The following is a 12,111-nucleotide window of genomic DNA, read 5'->3' as shown; positions in this document are numbered from 1 at the left end:
TGCAGCAGTTAATCTGCAGTGGTCTGTTTAAAATTGAGAGTCTATCAATAAAATGAAGAGTGAGGTTGCTTTAGCTCTGATTGGTGAAAGACCACTGGTAGGTCATAACCAGGATTTACTATCGTGACAAGTTATGGACACCTCTCAGAGCACCAGGCTCTGAGTAGTGCTAAATACAGCCTGGTACTAAACAACAATACAAACTTAGTTTCTAAAGTTTGCATGTTGTCACGCTTTACCGTGCCTTTAAGCTGCTACAAGGTCTTTTACTACCTGCTGCCCCCGTGATGAGTAACGATGAGTCCACTGTAGGTCTGAATGGCACATCTCACTTTGAGAAACTCACAGTTTGTTGACAAGTCAAATGTTGTACATATTCAATCGAACAGAACAAAAATATCACAGAAGCACTTTGAGTTTGAGCCTTCAATAAAAGAGCGAAGCATACAGGTGCTGGTAAGTGGTAGGATGATGCCTGTCACTTTATGAAACCAGCAGAACACCGTTTTGGTGTCGTCAAAGACCTGTGGAGAAGATGCTCTAAAGCTTGCGCTGTTGTTTGTGAAAACATTTCAATGCTGTTGTCTTGGCCTGGACTGCTCTGTAAAGGAGATTTTGTATCTCAGCTGGAATATTCCTGTCACAGTAATGACTGAGTAAATTGTGAAGAGAAAAAGATGAAGTAAAAAAGAATTTGCATTGTAGATATGGGTTTAAAATATATGTTTAAAATGCATAACTAGGGAATTGTAAGTATGCAATGAAAACCGTGATCAATTGTAAAGAAAGGATGATTAATTTTTTGACAGCCCTAGTTAAAAATACTACAAATCAAATGTTTTTTGATCAGTCTCTTTGTTTTGTTGAATTCAGTTTGAGCTATCTTTAATTCAACCCTTCCACAGTTAAGACGGTATAGCTTGTATGAATTATGTATCTGGCCAGGCTTCATCCTCAATTCACTTTTAATCTTCTCTGTTTCCAAAGCTCAGGCATTGTCTTTCAATAATTTAATGACTCATGATTTGAGCACCATAAAGGCAATCCCTACGAGGGATGCTAGAGAACTAAATCTCTCTGCGTTTACTCACTGTGGGTGCAGAGGGAGCAGAGTTTCAGTTGGTGTACAAGGTTGTGAAGTTGTGAGAGGAGTGGTGAGTGATGTCTGAGCACTTGAACTTTAAATGAATCAGACTAGACCTCGATTTTATGCAAACATGGACCTGTCGATGTGCTGTACCACTTTTTTTAAGTGTACTACTCAACTACCAGAATGCATTGCTCAGCCCTTAGCATAGTAAGCAAACGTGAAAAAAGTGGGAATGGAGCACTTCACTGGAAATGGTCAAAAAATCGACCATAACTGTTGATGTTCTGTATAATTTGTCAAATTAAATTTGGATATTGGTTTTCATGGACGTCTTGTAGCTGCACCGACTGATCTTTCATTATGGACTCGTGTTGAGAGGTTCATTTCATGCTTATTTTTAGCGCAGGCTGGCTGAGTAATCCTGTGTTATGAAATAACCCTCAGCTCCCACCACAGCGAGGCGTCTGCACCACAAGGTCCAGAAAAACAGCAACAAATTGCTGTGAAAAAGTGTCCGTGCTGCAGGATCAGCAGCAGATAAATGGAGAGTTTTAGTCCATGATGTGAGCTGAAACTCCCTCATGTTACAGCACATAGATCATCAAGGGACATAGAGCTTGAGCAGACAGAGCATATTAATCCAATTGAGGCTGTAAGTTTACAGCACAAACAGTAAAAAGATGGATGTGTTTGGTCTCTTGTAATAGGGTTTAAAGACGTCAGTAAAAAAAATAGAAATGACGGTTGAGGGAAGAGCCTGATGAATAAACCAGACACTTCATCATGCACACTAATGGGTGCTAAAACACAACTGGACCAGCTATGCTCCGCACTTTACGATGTTCATAACTTTAAGCTCTGTCATGCTATTTCATATGATATACACATGCTCTTTTATCCTCCTTTTCATGCTTTCTCCTCTGATTTTAAATGACAGCCAGATGTCAGGTTGTGCAGAGTGGAATGCAGTATTTACTGCTTGCATGAACTATCCCAGTCCAGTCATTAATATCAGCAGATTTTAGAGCTCCTCTTCTGCTGGGGCTTTTGGTCAGCCCGCTGGATTTCCCTCAGTATCTGAGGTATAAATTCAAGGTGGACAGGGTTATGATGTCATTACTTAATGCCAGACATTACTAGCCGAGCAGCACAAGATGGAAAAGTCATTTCTGATTAATCGTGTCTGCTGGGGAATACATTTTCATTTTCTCTTTCACTTTGTCTCCTGCTGCATGGCAGTCCCTCTCCTTCCTCTCGGTCCAAATGTCTCTTTAACACACTTTCTCTGATCTCTGCCTCTATCTCAATCTCTCTCTCCTTCCTCTCCCTCCCTCTGAGTCTTCAAGCATATTCTCTGATGCCCTCTCCCCCTGTATTAGTCCACAGTATGTAGGCCAGGGCTCTTTTAAAAGTTCTGTCATTTGAACACTATAAAGATGGATTACCCGCTCATTTTCAGGCCGGTATGGACGCCTAAAAAAACTACTTCTTTCCTGCATCCCAGACGTAATGACCCATGTATCCTTAATATGTACATTGCATGTCCTGCTCTGTGAGATTAACAGAAGCACAGTCTCACTTCACAGGTTCTGCTCCTATATAAAGTGCATACATATATATTTAGATTTCAGGATCTGAGAATATGTAAAAGAAATGCTTCATTGCTCACAGTATTTATTAGCTCTGCTCGCTGCTCACTCACTCCTTTCTTCGCTCTCTCTCTATCTATACACATTTCTCCCTCTGTCTAATGCACACGCACACACACACACACACACACACACACACACACACACACACACACACACACACACACACACACTTCAACACAGTTAACAAGTGCAGAGTATGCTGTTCAATGGAGTGCAAAGAGTTTATGTGTGTGTGTGTGTGTGTGTGTGTGTGTGTGTGTGCGTGCGTGCGTGCGTGCGTGCGTGCGTGTGTGTGTGTGTGTGTGTGTGTGTGTGTGTGTGTGTGTGTGTTCCGTGGTCCCACTGGACAACCAGAAGGACCCTCCAGTACCTGAAAATCATCAGTACTCAATGAGATCCCACTCTTTAGGTTGCAGTTGCACACAACACACACACACCATAAACACACACACACCATAAACACAAACACACAAACACACACAAGCTCAGCATGTTTGAACTATTTGGAGCATTTGGTTTAAATAAGGGGATTCCATTTAAGTAGATGCATCTGAAAACATCGAACAAAATGTCTCCTTCTACGTACATGTTTGAGTGTGTGTGTGTGTGTGTGTGTGTGTGTGTGTGTGTGTGTGTGTGTGTGTGTGTGTGTGTGTGTGTGTGTGTGTGTGTGTGTGCCAGTCTGTCTCTCCCACGCAGAGGTGAAAGTTACAAGTGCTCCCATGCTTCTCCAACCCAGGAAGCAGAAAATAATTTAAATACACAAACTCTCTCACACACACACCCACACACACGCACACACACATTCACAAGCAAAAGGGAATCCCACACAAATGTGCAAAGAAAGATACACATCATCACACAGGTAGCTGAGTTTGATGGGAGCAGGTAAAGAGACTCACATACAGGTGCTACTGCACATGCAAATGTATCGAAGAGAGAATCAGACAAATCAGAGCCACTGTTAAACTATGAAATTCTTACAAACAAGGTATCTGAGCTGATACTGATAAATCTTTACATTTTTCAAGATATATGTTGGTTACTTAACTGACAACTTCACCCAGAAATTAATCATCTTGGTAAAGCTTCACTTTAGATCCTCCGACGTTAAAGCAACAAGCACTTTAAATAAAAAGATCTGTGGTGCACAGATCTGTCCATTGACCTCAAAATCATGATAACACGCCAGTGAGCAGGTGAGGCTGGAAAAATAAACCCAGAAAGGGTAAAAAGACAACAAAAGAAGACTGAATTGAAGATGACACATGAAGTAAACAGTAAATGTTATACAGTATGAGCTATGGCAGTTTGTTAGGACTGGTTAAAGGAAATGTCAGCAGACTTTGACAGGTATGGAGCAGAAGAACCTCAGTCTGTGCAGTCGTTCATGCATCAGTTCATGCAGTTTCAGGTGGTTCATCAGCAGAGAGGCTGGATAAAAGGAGAGTTTGAGAGAATACAGCTTTCCATCTTAAGCTGCTCAGTGACTGAACCAATGCTTTAGCCAGCAATGGCGCGAACTAACATTAACATACATCATGCATCAGTAAAAGCAAGTGATTATTATTTGCAAGCTAATTCACACATTCTCTGGGTAATTTTTATCAAATGTTAAAAGTAAACTATAGCTGTAGCTCCACCGTGATGAGTGCCCTCTATGTATGTCAGACGGCTGTATCTTGAAAGATTTTCATCTTAACTCTAATGGACGAGAGATTATCTAATTTTGTTTGTTGAAAGCTGTTAACCACTTCCATGCTGGGGGGGAGTGAACTGATGTGTTGTTTACAGTCTACCTGATTTGTTGTTCAGCTATTCCAAATTTATGACTAACACAAGAAACCTCTGAGTTAGGGCTGCAGCTATTGAATATTTTAATATTCGAGTACTGAAAATCCCATCGATTAATCGAGTAATCGGATAAAACACATTTTTGTTTAGTTAAAGAGCAGTTATTTCTCAAATAAAAATTTTTCTCTTTAAGAAATAGAATTTTCTGATACAGCATGTCAATAAGAGCACTTGCTTTGGTAGCTCCAAAATTTGTAAACACACTTTGACACATTTTTTGTGCCTTGTACATCTCATCAAATGTTGCGGACCCAAATGGCACCCGTTTCGTAGAATGACCCATTAGTCTCTAAACTCCAGAGAAGAAGCTAGATTTGCTGCTAGTTGCTATTTTGTATCAGAAGTAGCTTGAGGGGTCTGAAAACTCTCTTAATATGGCCTCAGCTCTATTTGAAATACCACTTTTTGATCTTTTTTAAAGTTAAACGATTCCTCGAGGTGGAGAAAATTACTTGAGCATTTTTTGTAATCGAGTACCTCAAATCATTCGAGGAATCGTTTCAGCTCTACTCTGAGTAAAATATATATATACACTCTCCTCGGCCACTTTATTAGGTACACCTTGCTAGTGCTGGGTTGGACCCCTTGCCTTTAGAACTGCCTTAATCCTTCATGGCATAGATTCAACAAGTTACTGGAAAGTAAAAGGCTCTACTGGATTGAGATCTGGGGACTGTGGAGGCCATTTGAGTACAGGGAACTCATTGTCATGTTCAAGAAACCAGACTGAGATTATTCCAGCTTTATGACATGGAGCGTTATCCTGCTGGAAGTAGCCATCAGAAGATGGATACACTGTGCTTATAAAGGGATGGACATGGTCAGCAACAATACTCAGGTAGGCTGTGGACTTTAAAACATGCTCAGTTGGTACTAAGATGGTTGTTGGTTAAAATCCCAGTAGATCAGCAGTTTCTGAAATACTCAGACCATCCCGTCAAGCACCAACAACCATGCCACGTTCAAAGTCACTTAAATCACTTTTCTTCCCCATTCTGATGCTCGGTTTGAACTGCAGCAGATCGTCTTGATCATGTCTACATCCCTAAATGCATTGAGTTGCTGCCATGTGATTGGCTGATTAGAAACTTGCTTTGACGAGCAGTTGGACAGGTGTGCCTCATAAAGTGGCCGGTGAGTGTGTATATATACGAAATACAGTGACTACAGTATGAACCTCAGTTCTACTCCTGATACTGACAGTAGTGATAATAATGATGCCTGTCATGACAATCAAACAGAAGAATAACAAAGGTGAAGCTGTGAACAGACAAACATCCGTCTGGCTGGCTCAGAGATGACAGTATCATTAAAGTTCAGAGAATCTGCAATGCTAATTTTCAAAAAAGGGAAGTGCAACTAGAGGTAAAATTATGACAAAGTAGACCTTCAAGTTCAACAGAAAAAGTCCTTCAGTCTTTTAGCTGTCAATCATACCACGCAGTGTGGATTTTTTTCCTGGAAATTGTACATACAAGCCTTGCTGTTGAGTCTTTTGTTTAACAATGACACTTTGGCAGTGGTGATAGACATTAAAATAACTATGTAGAAATAGTCAATTAACTTGCATTTACTTTTGTAAGTTGAATAAAATTATCAGTATTCAGAAAATCCCTCACGTGAAAAAAAAATCCAGGTTTCAAAAAAAGAAGTTAGAGCTCTGTGGTCATTTGTGCAAGTGTTTGGGGGTTTTTTGTGTCGGACTGTTAAGGATTTTTATGAGTTTGCAAACTTGGCTTGAAGATCCTTATCACAATGTCACAGTTTCCCCATGTGATTACAACACACTGACTGTAAATTACACCTTTGTTTCACAGCATGTAGATAGAGGACATAGCTTAATTAGTAATACTTCATATCATAGAAGTAATGTTATATTCTGTGTTACCATTTTTGTCCTACAGCAGCTTTCAGAGGCACCAGAAAGAGACACAGAAGTTAACATACACATTTATAAAAACCTATATCTGCTTGGAACTACATTAAAGGATGTCATTAAACTTTAATCAAATGTAAATATACTTAATGCTTAATGGGGAACTAAACTTAAGAGCTTTTCTTCTGAATTCTGCTAAAATTTACGCAAACACAAGGTCAGCTTGCTTAGCTATTCACAAAGCTATCCAACGTATCCCCAGGCATTTTCTCAGGGTGGAGCTTGCTGATGTCATGATGTGAGACAAAACAGTACAAGAGCTCAGTCACGTGCAAAAAGCTGACCATACGATGGGATGGGATCACATAACAGAAATGATTTTTTAGCAATTTACAGTGAGCTGTGGGAATAGCTTTAACCAGACATGATAAAAAATAATATCCCTTTGAGTAGATTTAGTGTCTGTCCCCAAGGTCAGGGATTGAACCTCAAGACATCAGTATTTACTTAAAAAAACTCTGTTTAGGCAAGAGTGAAAAAAATAACTTAACTGTACTTCATATTTCTCACTATTACAGCACGAGAACATAGTCCACGTGTCTGTGTGTCTAAATTTGTCACGTTAAAGTACCTACAGTGAATGTGAATTGGACGGATCGCTCTGTTTTAATTAGCTCTTTCCTCACCCACAGGAACAGTGTGTGTGTGTGTGTGTGTGTGTGTGTGTGTGTGTGTGTGTGTGTGTGTGTGTGTGTGTGTGTGTGTGTGTGTGTGTGTGTGTGTGTGTGTGTGGGAGTTTGTCCGTCTTCTGTGTGTGTGTGTGTGTGTGTGTGTGTGTGTGTGTGTGTGTGTGTGTGTGTGTGTGTGTGTGTGTGTGTGTGTGTGTGTGTGAGATATTAGTATGCCAAGCAGGGGGACAGACAGCCAGTTCCAATATCTTGTTGTTTGGCATTGATTCAATGTCAGCTAATTGTCACCGTGTGCATGTACTTCTGGGTATGTGTTAGTGTATATGGCAGTGTGTGTGTGTGAGAAAGAGAAAGAGAGAGCACGAGAAAGTGTGTATTAGGGTCTCTATGTCCTCATAAGGATAAAAACACTGAAAAGCTTTGTAAACAGACTTATTTAATCGGTTAGTTCTTTTAAAAGGGAAGGAAAATAAATCAGTGAGGTGTCCTGTGGATGTGAGAGTGTGTGTGTGTAAGTGTGTGTGTGTCTGTGTGTTGATTTTTCTTAAAGTGAATAAGAGAGTGTGTCAGCAATTTAAAAATCGCTTTATAATCCCGGTGGGTGTCTAAAATGAAGTCCTCTGACATGTTATTCTCATCAGTATGTAAGCCAAAGCTGTCTCCAGTGGCGTCCCCTGCAGAGTGCGGTTAACAATATATCAATTAAATAAGCACTAGCTGGGTTTTTTTGGGAATTAACATCACAGTTGGACAGTTGGACATTTCTTGGCAGAAAAAAACCTGTGGATGAATGGGCTGGATTTGCTTTTCCTCTCCATCTCAGCTTTTTATTAAGCAGCACAATATGGCAGCCAAAGAAATGTAAAGCCTGCAAATATACTGGAGCAGGAAAGGTGAATCAAATCCTATTTTTGATTTTGAAAAAGCATCGTCCACATTGCTCTGAACTGACCACTGCTCATTCTAAGTATTAAATATAGTTCATTATTTCATTGGCAGTTGGTTAACTTTTCATTGTGACTCTCTGTCCTGTTTAAAGGTAATTACAAAAATTACCCAGAGCAAGCTCATCATTTCAAACCTCATGAGGAGTTGATTAATCTGTTTGCCAGACTAATGAAATAAGAGTTTTTTTCCTCCTCTCTATGGGACTGGGTTGTTTCTGTGCTCCTCAGTTCTTGTCTGAAGATACCTGACTTTTCATGACATTTTTAAGTGACATTTGCAGACAATCAATAATTAGTTGTGTGTTGGAATTTAAAGTGCGACATCACATTTGAAAGGCTGGCAACCATCTGGGGCCTCAGGTTTGACGAAATAAATTATTCCCACCCTCCGTCTGTCTTTCCAGATGTCTTCCTGCCCTTTAATTTTCTCTGACTCTGTTTTTGTTCCGTGTGTTTCGTTCTCCTGTGGCTTAAATAGCTGCTGGTATTCAGCACAACACGCTGTAATGATGTGACACGAGAAAGAGTAATTTGTGGTCAAAGCCGGGGAATTTCAGGGAGTTTAAAACATGTTAGGTTGTCTAAAATTTGGAAGGATATTCCATCTCCTGTCCAAGTCATGATGATTGAAATAAAAAGAAGAGAAATTTGAAAAAAGGCTTTAACCTGAAAAAAAATCTTGTAATGAGCGAGCTCAAACCACAGGTAACAACAGGCAGTTGATGCAACATGAACACCTGTACCTCAGGTCAACAACCTACATACTCCCCAAACACACACACTCAGACACACACTACGTTACGCCCAAAGATAAAACAGTGTTCAAGAAAAACAACAGAGCAACATACTAACAATTATCAGGAATCTTAACACTGCTCGGAACCATTTTCTTCTTTATCGCAAATGGAGGGAGTCTGACTGATGACTGTGTGTGTGTGTGTGTGTGTGTGTGTGTGTGTGTGTGTGTGAGTGTGTGTGTGTGAGTGTGTGTGTGTGTGTGTGTGTGTTTGTGAGAGAGAGAAATACAGAGGGACAAGCAGTGAGAACTGGAGGGAGGAGAAGAGCACACAGAGAAGCTATTGATAAACAGAGTAACAGTAACGCTCCCAGAGAACGAGGGGAATGTTAACACTTTCCTCTATCCATCCATCAGAGCCTCACCCACACTGACCTGCTGCTGACACACAGCATCAGCCCCCTGTTGGACCATCACACTCTCGAGGGACACAGCTGCTGTACTATGAGTGTATGTGTCCATGAGTGTGAGTGTGTGTGCGTGTGTGCCACAAAATCATATTATACTATGAGCATGGGATTTCCTCTCTTCATGCCCTGCGGATGAAATTTCACCCCATTTCTCTCAGTCTGACTTTGCTCATTTTGTAGACAGCAGCACAGCAGCTTGAGTAAGTTTCTCCACAAGATTTTAAAGTGTTTCTGGTTCAGACGTTTGCCCGCGTTGGTGTTTACACCTGAGAAACTGTCCTAATCTGGTTTAAGGGTTTTAAGAATCGATTTTTAACTTAATTAACTCACATTTTGAGGACAACATCTGCGAAGCACAGAGGCCTAAAAATGAGTGTGCCCACACTGTTCCCCAGATGTGATGCTGTGTCCAAGTTGGGCACTGCACTCTTTGTCACTCGCGCGCGCACACACGCGTGCACACACTCAATAAGTCACTGTGCCTGCTTGTAGCTAGCTCTCATTCTCCCTCTAACAACTCTTTTTCTCCTTCTCTCAGACACGCTCGCGTATGAGGACACACGCACGTTATCCTATAAGCGGTGAGCGCGTGCACATAGACTAACTCTGTGAATCTCTCCCTCTCACACACACATTAACACTCACACGCAGACACACACGCACATACACTAACGCTATGCGCAGCTACGAATTAACCAGCCTTCTTCCTCACCCCACTCGCGCGCGCGCTCACACGCAAACACTCCAACCTGCGAATGTTCTGATCCCCATGCTCGCGCGCACACACGAGCATGCAAGCGCGCGCGGCGGCACGCAGTCCAACATGCAGACAGATGTAAAAGCCTCCAAAACTCACCCTTGGACGAGGAGAAATCCCCAAAGAGGAGCCCCAGCAGGAGGAGAAGCGGGAGGTCGCGTCTTAGCCTGCCCGTCTTCTTCACGTTCAGCCTTCTCCTCATCAGCTGCATCTCCGGCGCTCCCAAATCCGTCATTTTGCTGTGAAATAAATCCAAGCTGGCTTATTTTGAAAGCCTTCTTCTCCCCACCTTGCCGCTCTGCTTGGCTGAAGGAAGCGGAGGGGGGTAAAAGAGGACGGCCGCCCCCCTCCTCCTTTTTTCTTTCGTTTTTATAGAAAAATAAAATAATGAGACCCGAAGATCAATCACGAATATCCCACACACACATGTCCATGGTAACGCGTGGACAGGATAACCGGTGACGGGTTGATGGTCTCAGATCGGGCAACACGCTGCTGGTGTGAGCTGTCATAGCAGAGACCGGAGGAGCGGAGGAGAGAGAAAGAGAGACAGAGAGATGAAGAGATTCAGTGAGGGAGAGGAGAGAGGTGGCTGGTAGGTCCGCACAGCACAGCGAGCGAGCGACGACTGAGGGAGGTAGGGAGGGAGGGAAGGAGAGAGGAGGAGAGAAGGAGAGCGAGGCAGACGCAAGGAGAGCGGGAGAGGATGGGAGAGGTAGTAAAAATTCTGGAGGGAAAGTGGAAAATGAGGATGACAAGAGCAAGGAAAGAAGGGAAGAGGAAGGATAAGGTGACTGAAAAGGAGGTATAAAGAGGAAGAAAGAAGGGAGAGAAGGGGTGAGAAAGAGAGATGATGGTCAGAGAAAAGGAGAAGAAAAGGATGAACTGATGATAAGTTGAAGAATGGAGGAGAGACTTAAAGAAGATGGGAAAAAAGAAGGAAGGTTAACAGATGAATGAAAGAAAGTAGGAGACAGGAATGACAGAAAAGGTGGGAGGGTATGGAGCATGAAGGGGAGATGGGAGGAGGGGGTAGGGAAGACAGAGGGAGAGGTGGAGTAAGAAGTGATGGATGAAATGAAAGAAGCAAAGAGAAAGTAAAGAGAGAAAAAGAGAGGGGGAGACAAATGAAAGGGTGAGATGGTAGGTTTTATCCAAAGAGCTGGACAGAAGGAGCAACAAGGGAGAGGGGGGAGAAACACTACAGAGGGAAAAAGTTAGAGAGGAAGAAAAAGAGGAGAGGAAACAGGAAAAGAAGGGTGAGATGAAAAGAGAAAGGGATGACAGAGGAAAAGAAGGAGAGTGGGAAATAAGGAATACAGGTAAAAAGGGGGGGGGGTGATGGGAAGCTGACTCAGGAAAAAGAGATCGAAGGATGGGATGAAGGATGAGGAGCAAATGATTCAGGGGAGGGAAAAGAGCACTCAAAAAGGTTGGGATAAGAACAGATCAGACTGAGAAAAAGGGTTTGAAAGAGAAAATAAAGTGAAGAAATATATGAGAGAAAAGAAAAGAATGGTAAGGAAAGGGGGATGAAATGAGGAAATGGAATTGCAGGTTTATGAGGGAGAGTCACAGGAATAAGGGTGAGGAAAAAAGGAGGGGTTGATGAAAAGCAGTAAAAATTCAAAAGTGAGGGGTTGAGGATAAAAAATGAACAGAAAAACAAATAGAGCAAACAAACACAAACCTAACTTATATTCTGCCGAGCACATCTCCAGATGTGATTTGAGGTCACGTGATGCTAAAACACACCACACTCCACCTCTCGCCAATCAATCCTAGTATCATAAACACCACCCTTATTATCTCACTGACATATTTGTGTGTGTGTGTGTGTGAGTGAGTGTGTGGGTGCACCCCTAGCGTAGCCACGAGCCAGTTATTGATCCCAGATCCCTGGTGGCATGTGCAGAGGATCACACTAACAAGATTACAACGCTACAAACACGACGTGGAGACTTAGCCCGCTGAGCCGCAGAGACGACCAACAGCGGCAACATTTAGAGGCAAAATGCAAATTACACGTCACTCCCAATT

General features: G+C 42.1%; 1 protein-coding gene across 1 annotated transcript in view; it reads right to left on the bottom strand.

Moving 5' to 3' along the window:
* Positions 1-10,534, bottom strand: part of LOC141787362 (CUB and sushi domain-containing protein 1-like) — a 580,923-nt gene extending 570,389 nt beyond the window's left edge. Inside the window, exon 1 of the mRNA XM_074665649.1 lies at positions 10,171-10,534. Within this exon, the coding sequence (XP_074521750.1) occupies positions 10,171-10,306 (136 nt within the window). The 5' untranslated portion in view covers positions 10,307-10,534. The remainder of the gene's footprint in view (positions 1-10,170) is intronic.
* Between the last annotated feature and the right edge of the window lie 1,577 nt (positions 10,535-12,111).

Source organism: Halichoeres trimaculatus, unplaced genomic scaffold (assembly GCF_033239565.1).
Source record: "Halichoeres trimaculatus isolate MK-OKI-2021-1 unplaced genomic scaffold, fHalTri1.1 fHalTri1_scaffold_3, whole genome shotgun sequence".
In the NCBI taxonomy this organism is placed as follows: Eukaryota; Metazoa; Chordata; class Actinopteri; order Labriformes; family Labridae; genus Halichoeres; species Halichoeres trimaculatus.
The sequence above is the reverse complement of the archived record's forward strand: the minus strand, read 5'-3'. Positions and strand labels throughout refer to the sequence as shown.